Source organism: Hemitrygon akajei, chromosome 9 (genome assembly GCF_048418815.1).
Source record: "Hemitrygon akajei chromosome 9, sHemAka1.3, whole genome shotgun sequence".
In the NCBI taxonomy this organism is placed as follows: Eukaryota; Metazoa; Chordata; class Chondrichthyes; order Myliobatiformes; family Dasyatidae; genus Hemitrygon; species Hemitrygon akajei.
Genome location: NC_133132.1, coordinates 44,521,886 through 44,541,454, shown reverse-complemented (window position 1 = coordinate 44,541,454; position 19,569 = coordinate 44,521,886). Strand labels below are relative to the sequence as shown.

At 42.3% G+C, this 19,569-nt stretch overlaps 1 protein-coding gene and 1 long non-coding RNA gene across 4 annotated transcripts in view; one reads left to right on the top strand and one right to left on the bottom strand.

Annotated features, from left to right (window-relative positions):
* Positions 1-4,440: 4,440 nt before the first annotated feature.
* Positions 4,441-6,983, bottom strand: LOC140733059 (uncharacterized). The gene is made up of 2 exons (XR_012100215.1): positions 6,776-6,983; positions 4,441-4,900 (listed from the first exon to the last, which is right to left on the bottom strand). It is a non-coding gene; the product is annotated as an uncharacterized lncRNA (long non-coding RNA).
* A 27-nt stretch (positions 6,984-7,010) lies between these two features.
* The window catches only part of pdss2 (prenyl (decaprenyl) diphosphate synthase, subunit 2), a 233,442-nt gene continuing 220,883 nt past the window's right edge, over positions 7,011-19,569 (top strand). Inside the window, exons 1-2 of one of the 3 annotated variants that reach the window (XM_073055871.1) lie at positions 7,011-7,077; positions 11,895-12,266. In XM_073055871.1, coding sequence (XP_072911972.1) covers positions 12,019-12,266 — 248 coding nt within the window. In that variant the 5' untranslated portion in view covers positions 7,011-7,077; positions 11,895-12,018. The remainder of the gene's footprint in view (positions 7,078-11,894; positions 12,267-19,569) is intronic. The other 2 variants (XM_073055869.1, XM_073055870.1) reach the window with 2 other exon arrangements.

Genomic DNA, 19,569 nt, shown 5'->3' with positions numbered 1-19,569 from the left:
CTTAATAATTAATGTACTTTGACCTTGGGCATTGGTGTTTTCATACGAGGCAGTAGCACTTCGAGAGGTTGAGTAGAAGGGTGAGGGCCATTATCAGGAGTGAATGTGCCAGTTATGCTCTGTTTGCAGCCTTCTTGCAGTTCTTAAAGGGAAATTGTTTCAGGGCTACAGCTCATGGCAGATTTCAAAATGATTATTATCCTTACTGATGAAATGCCTCAAACACTGCCCCTAACTAAGATTCAAGCCAGGAGAGTGCCTTGAGTGCAACTGGGCAAAAATATGCTCCTAGAGCAGGGATTCCCAGCCTGGGGTCCATAGCATAGAAAAGTGGGGAGCCGCTATCCTAGAGGGAGCCTTTCTCTCTCTTCTTGTCTCCTCTCCTTGAGCATCCTCTGTTTCATGTGACTTTCTAGTCATTCCTCCAATCTTGCTGCATTTGAACTAAAATTCATGGCTTTTAGAGTGATATAAAATACATTTGTTGTGGTCCCCCTTTGGGAAAAATCAGATTATTGTTTCACGTTTGAAATGTTGTCTGATGCATCACTAAAAAGAAATGTTGAGAATTGCACCTGTTACCTTAGTCAATGGGCCTGCTGGAAACCGCAGAGAATATCAGAGTGCAGTGCTGATTTGATTTCACATTGTCATTTCGCAGCTCAGCAGTCTAACCACTGCCCTCGCACATCTAAAGTTGCCTTCACAACAAGAAGAAACTCCCACTAGTGCAATCAAAAGTGATTAACAGCTACTTTAGGATTGCAATCTGGATTATTTCAATTCACTGTTGCTGTAGTCAGGAATCACCCTTAAATACTCTGATGACCCCACTCCCACCATGTCTTTGTTGTATAGGATTATCACAGTCTATACCGTAAATGGCGATTCATTGTTATTTTGGCAACTTCTATACCTGCTATTGTTTTTGTCAGGATAACTCAGTTTCTCAAATGTGTTCATCTGTATGAATCCAACGTGATTGCAGAAGGAATACACTGCACAATCACTGGAAGATTGAACCAACATCAACAGAGAAAGGGAAATATGCTTCAAGAACATATTTTAATGGATAAAAAAGTACTTCTAAATTAAATTATATTTTGCTAAGATCTGCAGTGTGGATTTATTTTCTTACAAGTCAGGTCCACCATAAAAGAAATGGTTATGGTTTATTGAGAAAAAGGATGGTATGTAAATAGATTTACATTTATATAAATATAAATCATTACATCTAAAATATAATGCTATTTATATTTTTTAGATATTGATAGAAGCTGAGATTAAGGAGTATGGGAATGAGAGACAACACAGGCAAAGATTTTAAAGTCATCTATAAATATTGTCACAGAAGACAATTGCCCAGAAATTTGTTTAGATTATATATTTTTTAAGATATTCAATTATAATTTTAAATCATAATTAAACTGATTCGAATAGACCATAGTTCACCTTTGAAGTTTGTAATTGCTATAAAGCTTACCCATTCATGTTAAGTCTGGGTTGAGTTTTTAAAATGGGAAATTTCACTCGATCAAGTTAGCCTTCATTGCATGATCAAGGTAACCAAGATGTAGGAATGAACAATATCGTGAAGGCGTAGATGTTTACTTTGAAACTCCTTTGATAAATAGTATTGATTCCTGTCGTGTAAGCATTCAGAAACATATCCTTTCTACAACTTTTAATATTTTCTGAGTTAAACCAGCAAAATTTTGCTGCATTTAGATCCAAGACATTGTAGTAACACTTTAGTCAACCTCGGAAAGCTTGGTGTCAGCATGTCCAACTGAAATGACGATGCAGTTGAAACCCTTTGCCTGCATTTCCAGTGCCATTTGGGAACGCCAGCATACCTTTGGATAACCACCGTATGCAGGAAATAACTCCAGTGGCTCAAGTTGACGCACTTGAACTTGAAGAGAGGCTATAGTTAGCACAGAACACAAAGGAAACTGAGCATTTCCTTTGATCTACTCCACAGCTGCAAGGGATTCAGACACTTCAGATGTTGGCGATCATGTGGCAGGGGGACATCCTCTGAGAATGCAATGCTTTCTCCAGGGTTCCACTGCTTAATGCCAGTAACAGAGATGGCCAATCAAGGTAAACAGATCTATGACACCTTGTAACAGTAAGAGGTAGAAAAGCAATTGCCATCTGGGAACCCGAAAGAGAGGGGTATGCACAGTTGTTTCTACGACTGTGATATGAGCTTCGCATATTCTGCAGTATCCCTCATGTGAGGAAAGCATACCAAATATATCATCAAATACATGCAGATTTTTTTTTGGGAGAATAGAAACAGCCAGAATTTGAGGTCTACTTTGGAAGAGATGTTGAAACTAATTTGGAAGGAAGAAATACATCAGTATAGTGCACTGGAAGTGTGAAATAAGAAGACAGGTCATAATTAGTACTAGAATGAAGCTTATAAAGGGACTGTCAAGGTGGAAGGGAAATTTGACACAAAGTGAAAAAGCTTAGTACGACAAATCTCCACCTGAATTTTCTATCATTTAAAGCAATTAGGTTCAGAACTTCAGGGAGAAAAACCTGCTTTCATACTGTTTTGTTTCTGTTGTTTACGCATGTGCTTAAGTTGCTTCACAGGATGTGAGAAGGTTGGTGACAACAGACACAGATAGCCGCATGGAATTATGATTGACAATTAATGGGTATCAGGCTCTGACTCCAAAAGAATGATCATAAGATCATTGGCTAAAGAGAATAATACAATAATTTGGAATAAACAACAATACTTTGGAACAGAGGTTAGGATGGAAGTACCAGTGAAAATACTAAAATAATGGTTGGTTGCAGAGAAGGAGCAAGGCTGCTCTCCCATCTTCTCCCCTCCTGAAAATTGACTTGTTTTTTTCTCTCAGGTGCCAGAACTGAAAACATTTATTGTTTATACCAGTTTCTGCAGATGCTGGAAATCCAGAGTAACATACAAAAATGCTGAAGTCAGGAGGCCATGCAGCATCTATGGTAAGGGATAAACAGTCTATGATTTGGGCTGAGATCCTTCATCAGGCCTGAAATGTAGGCTGTTTATTCCTTTCTATAGATGCTGCCTGATCTGCTGAGTTCCTCCAGCATTTTGTGTGCGCGTTACATTAACTGTTTATCCTTCCACATATGTTGCCTGACCTACTGACTGTCTCCAGCATCTGCAGTTTCTTGATTTTAGAGTTGTAGAGTATGAGAGAGATACAGCACTGGAAACAGGCTCTTTCACCCAGCAACTTCCTGATGACCATCAACTGCCAATTTACACAGATCCTACATTAGTCCCATTTTATATTCTCCCCACAGTCTCGTCAACTCAACCACCCCCACCGATTTCACAACTCATCGACGCACGGGGTAGTTTACAGTGGCCATTTATCCTGCCAATCCTCATGTCCTTGGGGTGTGGGACAAAACTAGAGGACCCTGGAAAAATCCACACACAGACAATGAGAACATGCCAAATTCACAGACAGCATCTGAGATCAGGAACTGAATGCGGGGTCTGGTGTGGTGAGGCAGTGGAACTAATAGCTTTGATACTATTTGTCTTCTAAGAATTTTTTGATCTGACTCTCAGCAGCATTTTCTCCTTTGGTGAACACTTGGTAAAATTCTCATCTGAAACCTCAGCCATACTCATTACCTCCGATTAAAATTCCGTTTTGTTATCAGATTGGCCACACCTCCGTTCTGACAATCATTTCTCTGATCACTTGTCCACAGAATGCCTTCGGATTCCCTTTCACGTTTGCTGGAAGTCTTTCCTCATGCTTTCAATTTGCCCTTAATTTTACCCTTCCCCTCTGAACTCTTTTAGCAACCTTGACATCTGATTGGCAAAGAAATAAAGGCAACATGATATAAAGAAAACATAGCAAACTGATTTAGAATCCATGACATAATTTGATGGCTTTTCCAAGAGTTGGAACAGATATAATAGCTTTTCTGAAATGTGTAATTATTCAGCAGATCGAGCAGCATTCGCGGAGATGCAGAATCAACCCTGCTGGTTGATTATCAACTTCTGTGCGGTTTTTATAATGGTTTGAATCATTATCAGAGAATATTGTCCCAATGAAGGGTCTTGGACCTAAACGTTGACTGTTTATTCCCCTCCATAGATGTGGTCTTACTGGCTGAGTTCCTCCAGCACTTTGTGTCTTGCTCAAGGTTTCCAGCATCTGTAGTGTCTTTTGAGACTACATTACCAGAATGTGTTTTTGTTTTGGAATAGCATTGATAAACAATGTTTTCGTTAATCAATTTAGTTACATCCAATTTTTCTAAAATTTTGCAATTGTGAAGAAATTGTTTGACAAAGTCTGTAATCCTCGGCATTGTTGTATTAAACTACAGGGGAGGATCATGCTAAGAAAGGCACCAGCAGCAGCGAAGGTGGCCCCGATAATGACCCCACTGAGGTTTGGGCACTGCATTATCATTTATTCTGAATCAGCAGCAGGTTTAATATCACTGGCATATGTCATGAAATTTGTTGCTTTGGTAGCAGTACATTACAATACATAAAATAAAAAAGTAATAATAATAAACTCTATAAATTACAATGAGAAATATATTTCTAAAATTAAATTAGTCCAAAAAGAGAGCAAAAAATATTGAGTTAGTGTACATGGGTTCATTGTCCTTTCAGAAATCGGATGGCAGAAGGGTTCGTGGAGCGTTGAGTGTGTGTGTACCTTTGTACAGGGCACGACCTGAGTGATGGCGTTCCTCAATGATGGATGCACCTTTTGAAGGTGTCCTTGAGTGCCCATGATGGAACTGGCTGAGCTTACAACTTTCTGCAGCTTTTTCCGATCCTCTGCAGTGGCCCCTCCACACCAGACAGTGATGCACAGTTAGAATGCTCTCTGTGGTACATCTGTAGAAATCGACAAATATTTTGTGTCATAGCAAGTCTCCTCAAACTCCTAATGAAGTACAGGTGCTCTCATGCCTTCTTTGTAATTGCATCAATATGTTGGGCCCAGGATAGATCTTCAGAGATGTTGATACCCAAGAACTTGGAATTATTCACCCTTTCCACTGCTGATCCCTTGATAAGGACTGGTTTGTGCTTCCTCAACTTACCCTTCCTGAAGTACACAATCAATTCTTTGATCATACTGACACTGAGTGCAAGGCTGCTGTGAAAACTCCACTCAAACAGCTGATCTACCTCACTCCTGTATGCCTCATCTCCATTTGAAATTCCCTCAAAAATAGTCGTGTCGTCAGCACATTTATAGATGACATTTGCTGGCAGTGGATGTAGAGAGTAAAGCATTGGGCTAAGCACACATCCTTGAGGTGCACCAGCATTGATTGTCAGTGAAAAGATATTATTTCCAATCTGCATTCACTGTGGTCTCCCAGCAAGGAAGTCAAGAATCCAATTGCAGAGTGAGGTACAGAGGCCCAGGTTTTGGAGCTTGTCAGTTAGTATTGAGGGTATGATGGCATTGAACAGTGAGCTGTCATCAATTATCAGCAGGCTGTTGTAGGTATTGCTGTTGTCCAGGTGGTCCAAGGCTGAGGGAAGAGTCAGTGAGATTGCATCTGCTGTAGACCTACTGTGGCAATAACAAACTGCAGGCAAATTTACGTCCCCCTTTTTTTCTCTCTCGCTCTATCTCTGGAGACAGACTAGTCACTGATACTTTTTACAAACCGACAGTTACCACAGTTACCTCTTTATTTTTGCTATTTATTTTATTGAAGACGTCAATTTTGATTTGATTTTGACCTTTTCTGGATGTGGGAATTAATATAAAATTCAAATAAAATATTTTAGATAAATGGAATCAAGTCTATTTGAAGGGACTCAACCAAATTGTCAACTGTCCATTTCCCTCCTCAGACGTTGCTTGACCCGATGAGTTGCTCCAGCATTGTCATTGTGTTGTTCAAGATAACTGCAATCCTGGTTGATTCCAGATGATCCATGTTCCAAGCCTCACTGTGAATGCTCCCAACATTTGACTATGGCATTGGTGCGGCTTCCTGTAACCATGCTGGGCTCATCAACCTTTAATCCGATTTCCACGTTGCCCTCAAATTTACTTGGTCCACTTCTCTTCCCTTTCTCATCTCTGGAGACAGACTATTCACGGATATCTTTTCCAAACCCACTGACACAAACCAACCTGAACTAGACCTCTTCCCACCCTGTCACCTGTAAAAATGTTATTCCCTTCTCTCAATTTCTCTGCCTGAGGCTTTCTATTCTAGAACTTCTGAGACGTCCTGTTTTTCTCCAAAGAACGGGGGTTCCCATCCACCACCATCAATACTGCCCTCACCCATTCCCCGCCGACAGAACAGTGATAGGGTTCCTTCGGCCGTTACCTACCACCCACAGCCTCTGCACATCGTTTCCCGTAACTTACGCCACCTCGAATGGCATCCCGATATCTTTACCTAACTTTGCTCCCCATTTTACCGAGGGATCAGTCTCGAGGTCACTTCCTTGTGCGCTTGTCCCTCCCCTCTTCACCCTGGCAACTATCCCTGCAAGCCTGACAAGTGCTACACCTGCCCATGCACCTCCTCCCCTTCCACCATTCTAGGCCTCCAACAGTCCTTCCAGGTGACGCGACTCCTCACCTGCAAGTCTGTCAGGGTCATCTACATTATCTGGTGCAGCCTCCTCTACATCAGTGAGAGCTAACGGAGATTTGGGGACTGCTTTGTCTTACACCCTTTCCTTCCAGCCCCGAGGCAGGGTCTCGGCTCGGAAAGTCGACAGTTTACTCGCCTGCACAGATGCTGCCTGACTTGCTGAGTTCCTCCCGTATTGCTCACGGTCTCCAGCAAGTGCACAGTCCCGCACATTGTGCGTGTGGCTTTGGATTTCCAGCAGCTGCAGACCTTCTCGTGTTTGGAAGTGCAGAATCTCCTGTGTTTAGGCTGGAGAGCCGGACACACGCGAACCGCTACCTCCGCCTCCATGAGCGCTTGTTCCAGCTTTGCACTTTACGGCACTGTCGTTCATCCCGTCGCCAGGCTTAGCGACGGGTCGTATTTTGGATTTCGTGCAATGGCGGCGCGCACGGCTTGGTGAGTGTCGCTGGTGATAAGTACTGCAAGAGTTAGAGACGGGGAAAGAGGGAGAGGGGGCAGGCTAACCCGGGAGGAGGCAGAGTGCGGGGTTGACCCACGGTGCACTGGATCCTGTTGGTAGAGGGAACAACACGGCGGGCGCTGAAGGAAATCACCGGGTCAGGCAGCATCTACGGAGGGAAATGGACAGTCGACGTTTCGGGTCGAGACCGTTCACTTGTTCAGTTTCCTTCGTTGCGGCTGCTTGGTCTGGTGAGTTCCTCCAGCATTTTGTGTGGTGCTCCAAATTCCAGCATGTGCAAACTCTTTGTCGGGTAGGGAGGTGACAGACGGTGAAACGGGACCCTCCGGTAGAGAGGTAACTGACAGTGAAACGGGTCCCACCGGATCGGGAGGTGACAGACGGTGAAACGGGACCCTCCGGGTAGAGAGGTAACTGACGGTGAAACGGGTCCTGTTGGGTCGGGAGGTGACAGACGGTGAAACGGGACCCGCCAGGTAGAGAGGTAACTGACAGTGAAACGGGTCCCACCGGATCAAGAGGTGACAGACGGTGAAACGGATCCTGTTGGGTCGGGAGGTGACATATGGTGAAAAGGGACCCGCCGGATAGAAAGGTGACAGACTATAGAACGGAACCCATTGAGAGGGAGGTGACAGACAGTGAAATGGGTCCTTCTGAGTCGGTAGGTGACGGGCAGCCAAATGGTTCCTGCTGGGTCGGGAGGTGACAGACGGTGAAATGGGTTTCATTGAGTGGGGGGAGGGTGACAGATGGTGAAACCGATCCTGTCGGATGGTGGGGGGGGTGTTTAACATACAGTGAAACTGGCCCTGTCATGTTGGGAGGTGATAGGCAGCAGAACAGATCCCGTTGAGTAGGGAGATGACAGATGATGAAATGAATTCCTCCAGGTCAGGAGGTGACAGGTAGTGAAGCAGGCACTGCCAGGTCAGTAGGAGACAGGTGGCAAAGAGGGCACTGCCAGGTCAGTAGGAGACAGGTGGCAAAGAGGGCACTGCCAGGTCAGTAGGAGACAGGCAGCCAAATAGGTTCCGCTGGGTAGGGAGGTGACAGGTGGGCAATCAGGTGGGGTTGGGAGGGGGTTTGGCAGATAGTGAAACTGATCCCGTCGGATAGTGGGGTTGACAGATGGTGAAACTGGCCCTGTTGGGTCGGGAGGTGATAAGCGGTGAAGTGGGCACTGGGTGGGTCTTGACAGCTAAGTCGGTCCTGCTGGGCAGGGAGGTGACAGGCGGCCAAACGGGTCCTGCTGGGTAGGGAGGTGACAGGCGGCCAAACGGGTCCTGCTGGGTAGGGAGGTGAAAGGCAGCAAAGCGGGTCTACCGTCCGGGTAGGGAGATGACAGACAGTGAAACTAGTCCTGTGGGGAGATCCCAGCATCTTGGCTGGTCTTGGTGTTGGGCACTAAGGAGCAGTTCGACCTGCTGCTCACTGATCCAGGTTCAGGCAGAGGTGGGAATGCTAGCCTGACTTTCAGGAAGTTGAAGTTACCACAGAAGGGAAAACTTGACTCAACTTTGTTTGCCCATCACTGAAGTGTTCCAACTAAACTGGACTCACTGTCAAGGACCCTTCATCTTATGTTCTCATTATTCATTGCTTATCTATTTATTATTATTATTTTTTTTTTTTTTCCCTCTTTCTTTTTGCATTTGCAGAGAGTTTTTTTGCACATTGGTTGTTCTGTTATGCGTAGTCTGTCATCGATCCAGTTGTGCTTCTTGGATTTACTGTGTATGCCTGTAAATAAAGGAATCTCAGGGTTGTATATGGTGATGTATATGTCCTTTGATAATAGAGTTAGTTTGAACTTTGATCACTGGATACTCAAAAGTGCTTATGGTTTAAAATAAATATAGAATCCAGCACTCCTTCTGTGGGTAAGACAGTATTCATGGAAAGATTGAAGGTTTCAACTTACTTGTGGACTTCAACTTAGATAAGTATGAAATGATGCATTTTGGACAGTGAAACCAGTGTAGGACTTTTAGAGTGCATTTCAGGGCACCGATGATTGTCGTGTAACAGAGGGACCTGGGAGTAGAAGTGGGCGGTTGGCTGAAAGCGGCCACACGAGTACACAGGATGGTGATGGAAGCATTTAGTATGCTGGTCTTCATTAGTCAGGGCATCTAGTTTAGGGGTTTGAATGTTATAATTCAAAGTTCAACCTAAATGTATTTTCAAAGTATATATATGTCAGCATATACTGCCCTGAGATTCATTCTCTGTGTTGAGCTGTGTGAAGCTATCTGTCTGGTTAAAGGTACATAATTGTTCTTGAACCTGGTGGTGTGGGACCTAAGGCTTCTGTTGCTCCTGCTCGATAGCAGCAGTGAGAAGAGGGCATGGCCCAGATGGTGGGGGGTCTTTGATGCAGTTTATGTTTTTAGTAAGGCTGGAGTATTCTCTATAGTTTTGGTCACCTTATCATAGAAAAGACATTGGGAGAGGTTTGCCATGCAGGATCTTTATTCCCATGAGTGTAGGGTATTTATAAAATCAAGAGGGGGTATGGTGGACGGTCATCATCAGTTCTCCAGGGTTAGGAAGTCCAAAATTAGAGGGCACAGATATAAGATGAGAGGGCAGAGATTTAAAAGAGACGTGAGCAGTAACACCTTTATATATAGGGCAGTGTGTACCTGGAGTGAGCTGCCTGATGAACTGTGGAGGTGGGTACAGGTGCAACATTTAAAAGGCAACACATGCAAACTGCTGGAGGAACTCAGCAGGAAATGGAAAAAAAACTTGACATTTCAAGTCAAGATCCTTCATATGGACTGGAAAGGAAGGAGGAGGACACCAGAACATGGAAGTGGCCAGATGCTTTCCTTGGGTTTATTCTCTGGAAGACTAATGATAAAATCTATACTGTACATCAAAAGGTTGCATTTTATTATTGTAGTTTGCTAAGGTGCTTCAGAAATGTGTCAGATGTGTCATTTCGAATGTTGAAAGGAATGGACAGAGTGGATGTGGCAAAGTTGTTTCCCATGGTGGGGGAGTCTAGTACAAGAGGACATGACTTGAGGATTGAAGGGCGCCCATTCAGAACAGAGATGTGAAAAAAAATTTTTAGCCAGAGGGTGGTGAATCTATGGAATTTGTTGCCACGGGCAGCAGTGGAGGCCAAGTCATTGGGTGTACTTAAGGCAGAGATTGAGAGGTATCAGAGTAGTCAGGGCATCAAAGGTTATGGTGAGAAGGCAGGGGAATGGGAATAAAGGGAAGATTGGATCAGCTCATGATGAAATGGCAGAGCAGACTCGATGGGCCGAATGGCAGACTTCTGCTCCTTTGTCTTATAGTCTTATAATAAGACTGCTGATCTTAAGGAATTGTGAGATGGTTGACTGAGGACTTGATGAGTGACAAGGTGGGTGGGGGAGAAACTTTCAGACTGCAATAAATGGGAGAATTTGAAACCAGGGACGAGAACTCCAACTGTTTGGGATACTGAATCAACAAGCAGTGGTAATAGATGAATGAACTGATGGGAGGCCAGTCAAGAGAAGATTGACCCTCTGTATCTAAAGGATGTCCTTTGAAGTGCAGAAAGCTGTGGGTTATGACAGAGCTTTGAGGGCCCGCCGCAGAGGACCAAGAATGCCTTTTGATAGCTCAATGCTGTCAAAGACCTGTATACAGTTTTAAAATGTATTTATAATAATTAAGAAAGTAGGTTAAATGATACTTGAAAAAAAATTGAAAACTAAAATGAATTTGTTGAAAATATTATGGTCCTGTAAAGATTCACCAGGGTGTAGATTTGGTTGAAAAGAGAGACTGGATAGATAAGGAGAAAATTTGCAGATGCTGGAAATCCAAGCAACAGACACAAAATACTGGAGGAACAGTCGATGTTTTAGGAAGTCCCTTCTCCAATCTTGCTGAAGAGTCTTGGCCCGAAACATCAGCTGTACATTTTTTCCATAGATGCTGCCTGACCTGCTGAGTTCCTCTAGAATTATGTCTGTGTTGACTGGATAGATCTATTTTCCCTGGAGCAGACAAGATTAAGATATGGGATACGATTGAGGTATATAAAATTATGAGGAATATAAATAGGGTAGACTGAAAACACCTTTCCCCATTATCACATGTGGAAAAAACTAGATGACATAGATGTAGAGTAAGGAGGTAGGATTTAGAGGGGATGTCACCTTCACCCAGCGTGGCAAGTGTCTGGACTACATTGCCTGAAAGAGCGGTTGAAGCTGAGTCACTGATAGCACTTCAGAAGTGTCGAGATAACCACTTGAATCTGAGTGCTAGGTAATGGGTTTAATACAAAGGGATGCCAGCTAGTTGCTTTGGATGAGTTAGGTGAATGGATTTTTTTTCCATGATTAAAGAAAAATCAATAAATCAATTAGCATGTTGGACGAGATCAAAGATCTTGTTCAAGTAGATGAAGTTGCTTTATTTACTCAGGTCACTCGATATGAAGGTCCAGCCTTGAGGTGCATATGGTCCCACTGTAGAATGCCTGACCTTCAGCTTGTTACTGATTTGCCTGTTTCAAAACTGAGGGTTGAGTTGAGTTGAATGGCAAATGGCATTGGCAGGCAAATATGATGGCACTGTCACATTCAGAGTGCCTATGGGTGTAACAAAACCTTACATTATCTGTTGCCTGACCTGTTCATTTCTGCCAGCATTTTGTGTGTGTTACGTTATTCTTTACAGTCTTTTACTTCTTACATATTTGCTCCCAGTTGAACGACCCATGGAATAAAAAGATGCATGGCAAACTAAATTAATTAAGTATCTCTTTCCTTGGCAGGAACCACTGATGATTTTCTTCATCCTTTGTTCCTTCGCTGTCTTTAGCATAGATCCTGGAGTATACGGTTTCCTAGCTGTAAAGTTAAGTATCTCCTAGATCTTCACACTCAACCTGTGCAAGCATGTCACTGACACTGAGAATCATGAAGTATGGAACTGCTCTGGCTGGTGCTTACAACCACAGCCGTGTCTTGTACTCAACCACATCCCCTTCATCGTGGACAAAAGTGGTGTCTGAGGCGGAGAAGATCGTTGGATACCCAACCTCCTTTATGAGTCTTCGTTGCCTGCTCAGTGATGAGTTAAGCAACATTGCTCTTCATGTCAGAAAATTGGTCGGGACGAAGCATCCTTTAATATCTACAGCCAGGTAAACGATGCGGCCAAATACCAGGGGTGGGGGTCCTTTAAATGGTGTCAAAGTCACTTGCCTTAATGATATATTACTGAATGATGTATTTTTGCTGATCTTTTACACAACCAGAAAATCACTGCAAATCTTAATGGCTATTTGCATGTGCAAGTATCAACTAAATTGACAAGAGAGCATAAGGCAGGGAGTTAAATGTAAGCTGACCAGTCCAGCTGAGAGGAAGGCTGGTGATCAGTGTCTCACAAGCAGCATTTGTAATTCTGCCAACTGCATATGCATCTGATAATTGGTCTGTACATGGTAATGCATGCCCTTATTTCCATTTGTGCTAACAAATTATGCAGGGGTGAAAAGTCAACTCAAGTCAAGTTTATTGTCATTTAACTACATGTATACTGTCAAATGAGACAACATTTCTCCAGACCAGGGAATGAAGCACAGTAGTACACATAGCACATGTATAATGCACAATAATTTAGGAAAATAAGAATAAAATGTACAAATTAATTGCACATGAATAAACAAAATAAAATACATAAATATTGTGGGGTACAGATCAAATTAGCGGGTGATGTTTTAAATGAGATGCGGCAGGGAGTTCAAAAGCCTAATGGCCTGAGGGAAGAAACTGTTTCCCATCTTGACTGTTCTTGTCGTTATGCATCGGAGTCTCTTGCCTGATGGCAGAAAGTCAAAGAGGATGCCGGATGGATGGGTGGAATCCTTGATAATACTTAGGGCCCTGTGTATGCAGCTTGCCTGATTAATGTCCCTGATGAATGGTAGGGAGATCCTTATAATCCTTTCAGCTGTTCTCACGGTTCTTTGTAGAGACTTCTAGTCTGATGCTCTGCTGCTCCCATACTAGATGGAGACGCAGCTTGTCAATGGTGTTCCTGTAAAATACAGTTAAGGTTGAGGTTGAAATTCCCAACCTGGGAGTGGGTGATGCAGAACCGATGCTGAGGATTACAGGGTGGGTTGGAGGATAGCATTGAGGTAATTATTATTTTAAATGCACCAAAGCAAACATAACAAATATCCTTGGCTGCTTGCTGTCCCAAGACCAGCTGGCTTCATAAAAGGAGCAGCCCATGAGATTATCAACTATTCATAGAGGGGCAAGGGCGAGAATTTTATCAAGTATGAATGAGTTAAGCTTGCCTTAGAAAACATTGGCTGCACTGGTGTAAAATAAGTAAATTGATATGCTGGCTTCATCTATGCTGCTCTCTGGCTTATTTCCTCCTGACGTGATGACTTCTCTAGTGTGAGATTTTTATGGAATTAGTGAGGGTTAAGAACAATATGTTCCCACTGAAATGATGTATGCCTTCCAAATCTGGGACAGTTAATTCAAGAATCATACAGCAAGGAGTAGTAGGTCATAGCAGTCAGCAAAAGCACACTATGAAAATGTCTAGAGGAGCATAGAAAGGCTGTATATCATACATTAAATAGAATAGATTAGCGGTGCAGAAGTTCCCAACTTTTTATGCCTTGGACCAATACCATTATCAAGCAGTCTGTGGACCCCAGGCTGGGAACCCTTGGCAGATGGAGTAAAACATAATTTCGGTAATAAAAACTGTATTTTAAATTCTGGAGAGTATGCTAATGTGATTACCGTAAGATCGTAAAATAGCAAAGAGTACAACAAAGTGTTTCTTTTGCTTCAAGAGCAAGATTGTTTGAACTTAGATTCTAATTTCAAATGTGAAGTTAAGAAGCACTTCTGTATGCAAACGATAGTAAAAGTTTGAACTCTTCCTGCAGACAGTACTTTATCCTGGTCGGCTATAAGCTGAAATTCTCTGATTGATGTTGGTTAATAATGACAAGGCAGGTTTATGGATTAAGGGTGCAGATGGCCCTCAACTCATTGAATTATGAAACAGACTCTCATGCTAAAAGGCCTGCTTCAGTTCATGTGTCACTCTTGTCAATAGCAGAACATTGCTAACCTACAGAATTGAGGTGTTCATGATCATCACAACTTTGATGAAAATTGACTACAGGGTTCCACGTATGCCTTTTGTGTATCATTTTTGCTCTGCAAGTCTGCACATTTACCACCGCTACCTTGACATTATTGGCAGGAAGACAGCAAGGATTATAAGTATCATCATAAAACTCACTGGAAGATCCAGTGCTTTTGCCCTCTAGGTCTATCTAGTTCTGGTAATGCTGTGTATAATGCTCCTATCTGATAGTAAAGTTCTCAGAGTAACACTGACACTTTCCTAGGTGGCTCTAAGATTCGTACCACTTGTGGGTATGCTAGTATAGTCCAACAGTACTGTTTGAACATTGGGCGGTCAGGTGATAGTATGAAAAGATCATGGTTGAGTACCATACTGCTGAGGCAAAACAACAGAATCTCTGTGCTCTGAAGTTATTACTCACCTAACAAGATGCAGGTTTAAGTTTAACAAAAAAATCTAGTCCTACTAGTAGTAGTCCTACTTCAGTTAAACAGCTTGGGTTCAGAAAGTCACTAATATAATTTCTTATCTGCAGCGTAAATATCTTGCAAAAAAATGGTTGAAGTCCAGACTGTCTTATTCTAATTTTTCTCATTTCAATTATTGGAATATGAAGAGCTTTATTTATAGGGAGCATTGAAAATATGCCAGTTTTTGAATATGCAATAGCATATTTTGAATATGCAATAGGATGCATTTACCGAGCAGTTGGTGGTCACTTTGGGGATTTCGGCTTGAACATGTATATCATGGAGGGTGTGCAGTAAGTGTGTTTTTCACATTTTGTTTCCATTTATTTTTTTAATATGAACCATTTTGTCGATAAAGTCAATTTAATGCTAAAACTTAATATTTGTTTTGGCAGTGTGTTTTGAGACTGCCTCATTCCAAACTGTGCCAACATTAAGTTATCATATAAACAGCAAGGCATTGCTGAGCCTGTATTATTCTTCTACAGAATGAAAAAACATTTCCTTAAAGCTTTTAATAATTTTACTTTAGAAAAAAATTTAATTTTCCAAAATGAAATCTCGGGCCCGCAGATGCAGGAATAAATGGAATGGATCATTTAGCTTATCACAATTATCCTACTGCTGACTTTCTTATAGTGCATTTATTTAAACTTTATCATATTTTCTGTCCTATTGCTCTTTACATTCATTTTAATAGAATCAAATGTTTTGAACAATTATGTTCAGTAGGGGCTGGTGGTAAAGTCTTTCAGCTTTTTGTATTGAACAGTGCAGTGGATAAAGCATTTTATGATTAGTTTTCTTTTGTACTGGTAGCAATAATCTTGATTAAATGTAACCTGATTTTCATTTTTTGAAATATTGAAAACAATCTTTCATTGTTTGCCCATTTTCTACTTTCCATTTTGCTTTCTTAACATTCTTTTTAGTCCAGTTTTGAGGTGCCAGTTTTCTGAGCTTGAGGTCTGAAGTGGCTCAGGAAGAGAGTCTATTACCACTTGCTTGTAACGAGTTAGTGATGCACAATAAAATGTCAGTAATGCCTTCAACCTGTTAGTCATGAAGTCAGCATTTGAGTCTGTTTGAATTGAAAAGATTGTTCTAATCAGAGATCTAAATACTACATATTGAACTTTATAATATACTTTAAAATGAACTGTATAATTTTCTTGATTAGATGAAAATAAAAAAAACTGCAGATACTGGAAATTTTAAATATAATCAAAAAATGCTGGAAATACTGGCCAGACAGCATCTGTTGAAATAAAAATTGACTTTTCAGGTTTGGAACCCTTATTCAATACCAAGCACATCTTTCTGTCCCTATGCGACTCCCTTGTCCATTTGTCCCCCCCCCCCCCCCCCATCCATTCCCACCTATCTCCCTCCCAGCACTTATCCTTGTAAGCGGAACAAGTGCTACACCTGCCCTTACACTTCCTCCCTCACTACCATTCAGGGCCCCACACAGTCCTTCCAGGTGAGGCGACACTTCACCAGTAAGTCGGCTGGTGTGGTATACTGCGTCCGGTGGTCCTGGTGTGGCCTTCTATATATTGGTGAGACCCAACGCAGACTGGGAGACCGTTTCGCTGAACACCTATGCTCTGTCCGCCAGAGAAAGCAGGATCTCCCAGTGGCCACACATTTTAATTCCACGTCCCATTCCCTTTCTGATATGTCTATCTATGGTCTCCTCTACTGTCAAGATGAAGCCACACTCAGGTTGGAGGAACAACACCTTATATACCAGATGGGTAGCTTCTAACCTGATGGCATGAACATTGATTTCTCTAACTATTGTTAATGCCCCCCTCCCCTTCTTACCCCATCTCTTATTTATTTATTTATCTGTCTATCTATTTATTTATTCTCTTCTCTTTTTCTTTTTTTCTCTCTCTCTTTTTTCTCTCTCTGTCTCTCTCACAATCACTCCATGCCTGCTCTCCATCTCCCTCTGGTGCTCCCCTCCCCCTTTCTTTCTCCCAAAGCCTCCCGTCCCATGATCCTTTTCCTTCTCCAGCTCTGCATCCCTTTTGCCAATCAACTTTCCAGCTCTTAGCTTCATCCCTCCCCCTCCTGTCTTCTCCTATAATTTTGGATCTCCCCCTTCCACTTTCAAATCTCTTACTATCTCTTCTTTCTGTTAGTTGATGAAGGGTCTCGGCCTGAAACGTTGACTGTACTTCTTCCTATAGATGCTGCCTGGCCTGCTGTGTTCCACCAGCATTTTCTGTGTGCAGTTCGATACTGAAATGTAGTTTGAAAATCTCAAATACAGTTGAGAACTCTATTTTATATTACCCCTGTCAATTTAACATATTATCCAAGCAGGACTTTATTTTACTGAAATGCCATGATTTTATACTTTACACAGAAGAAGAAGAATTAACCTTTCCAGTCTGGGACTCTTCACCAGATCTCAAATGCTGTTTGCAAAGCTAAAATAAGATTGCAAACTCCATGCACATTTTTATGGATTTAACACATTTACCAAGGAGGACCACATTTTACTTAAGAGCCATAATCATTTACTCTTCACTTTAAAAACAGAATTTGGCTCCTCTGTAATTCTAGATATCCTCTTCCACCGTGTGGGTTGGAACTATTTTTATTTGAAATCCATGGCATTCTTTTGGAAAGGTTACTTTCCAACACATTATTGTGTATTTATGAGAATTTTTTTTCATCCAGAGGGTGGTTAAAATCTGGAACACAACTTCAGTGGGATTGGTGGTGTCGAGTACTCTTACAACATTTAGTTGAACACATTGAAGGCCATGGCTCATGTGCTGCGTAGATCGGAACACAACGGGCTGTAGGACTCTCACTTTGCACATTTTGATTTCATGAAAATGATTTTTGCATTATCCTGTTAGCTTCGGCATTGTGGACATCGTGGGTGCTTAACTGAAGCACAATCTTGAGAGTATTTGTTCTGGTGGAAGCAGTGCTGGAAGATATTCAACAGATTAGGAAGCATCTTTGAAAAGCAAGACAGTTCATGTTTCAGGCTTATCAGAAATATTTATAATGTATTTGGTTTGTCTATGTGTAGAATAGATTGCATGGAATTTTCAACAAGATAAAAAATTTGGCAACACTTAAGACTTGATGCTGCTTTCACATAGCATCTGAAGAGGAGGCACCATGTGGCAGTATAATGGTCCTACAAATTACTTATTTAAAAATAAGTGTTGCAAATATTCAACATGCTATTCCACAGAGTTTGCATAATTTATCCAAGGTACCATTGTGGAAAATATTAAGAACGTGCTGATTCAAATTCAGTAATCAGTGAATAATGCAAGCAACACTCAATTTGCTGGCGGAACTCAGCAGGCCAGGCAGCATCTATAGAAAAGAGTACAGTTGACATTTCAGGCTGAGACCTTTCAGGACTGGAGAAAAAAGATGAGTCATAGTTTGAAGGTGGGGGGAGGGGAGGGAGAAACACAAGGTGATAGGTGAAACTGAGGGGGGGAGGGGTGAAATAAAGAGTTGGGAAGTTGATTGGTGAAAGAGATACAGGCCTGGAGAAAGGACAATCTAATAGGAGAGGGCAGAAGGCCATGGAAGAATGAGAATCAGGGAGGAGCACCAGAGGGAGGCGATGAGCAGGTGAGGAGATGAGGTGAGAGAGGGAAAAGGGGATGGGCTATTATCAGAAGTTTGAGAAATCTATGTTCATGCCATCAGGCTACCCAGATGGAATGCAATGTGTTGCTCCTCCAATCTGAGTATGGCCTCATCGCGACAGTAGAGGAAGCCATGGATTGACATGTCGGAACGGGAAGTGGGATTAAATGAGCGGCCACTGGGCGATCCCGCTTTCTCTGGTGGATGGAGCATAGGTGCTTGTTGAAGTGGTCTCCCAATCTACAAATGTACATCGGGTCTCACCGATAAACAAGAGGCCACACCAGGAACACAGGATACAGTAGATGACACCGACAGACTCACAGGTGAAGAGTCTTCTCAGCTGGAAGGACTGTTTGGGGCTTTGAATAGTAGTGAGGGGGGGAGGTGTAGGGGCAGGTGTAGCACTTGTTCCAAACAAATAAGCCAGTTGTTTGCTGAAGTCTGGTGAATATTTCCCATTTTGTTATTCAGCAAATCAATCTAAAAAAAAATGATAATTTAAAAATGTTTACCTGCTTTATTCTGTTGTTCTGTTGTTGTTAAAGCTGTGGCTTAGAAGGGAATGGGGGAGGAGTGCAGTGGTGATAGAGGGTTCAATAGTTAGGGGAGCAGACAGGAGATTCAGTGGAGGTGGAACAGACTTTCAGATGGTATGCTGCCTCCCAGCTGCGCAGGTCAGGGACGTCTCAGATTCATTTCACAGCATTCTAAAGGAAGAGGGTGAGCAACCAGAAGTTGTGGTAGATATTGGTACCAAGAACATAGGTAGGAAAAGGGATGAAGTCATGAATAGAGAATAAAGGGTGCTAGGGAGGAAGCTGAAATGCAGTACTTCAAAGGTAGTGATCTCGATTGCTGCCTGTGTTGTGCGCCAGTGAGGATAAGAATAGCATGATTCAGCAGATGAGTACGTGGCTGAGGAATCGTCGCAGTGGACAGGGTTTCATATTGTGGGCCATTAGGATCCCTTCAGGAGAATGTATGACCTGTTGTATACAAAAAGGAAGGACTAAATCTGAACTTGAGAGGGACCAATATCCTTGTGGGCAGAACTTTTGGGGATTGTTTAAATTAGTTTGGCAGGATGATAGGAACAGAGTGATAGGTCAGAGGATGTGCCAATTGATATATAGGTAGGTGCAGTGTATAGAGAGATTGTGAGGAAGGATCAGCAGTTGAAAGGGCAAAATTGCTGTCAGT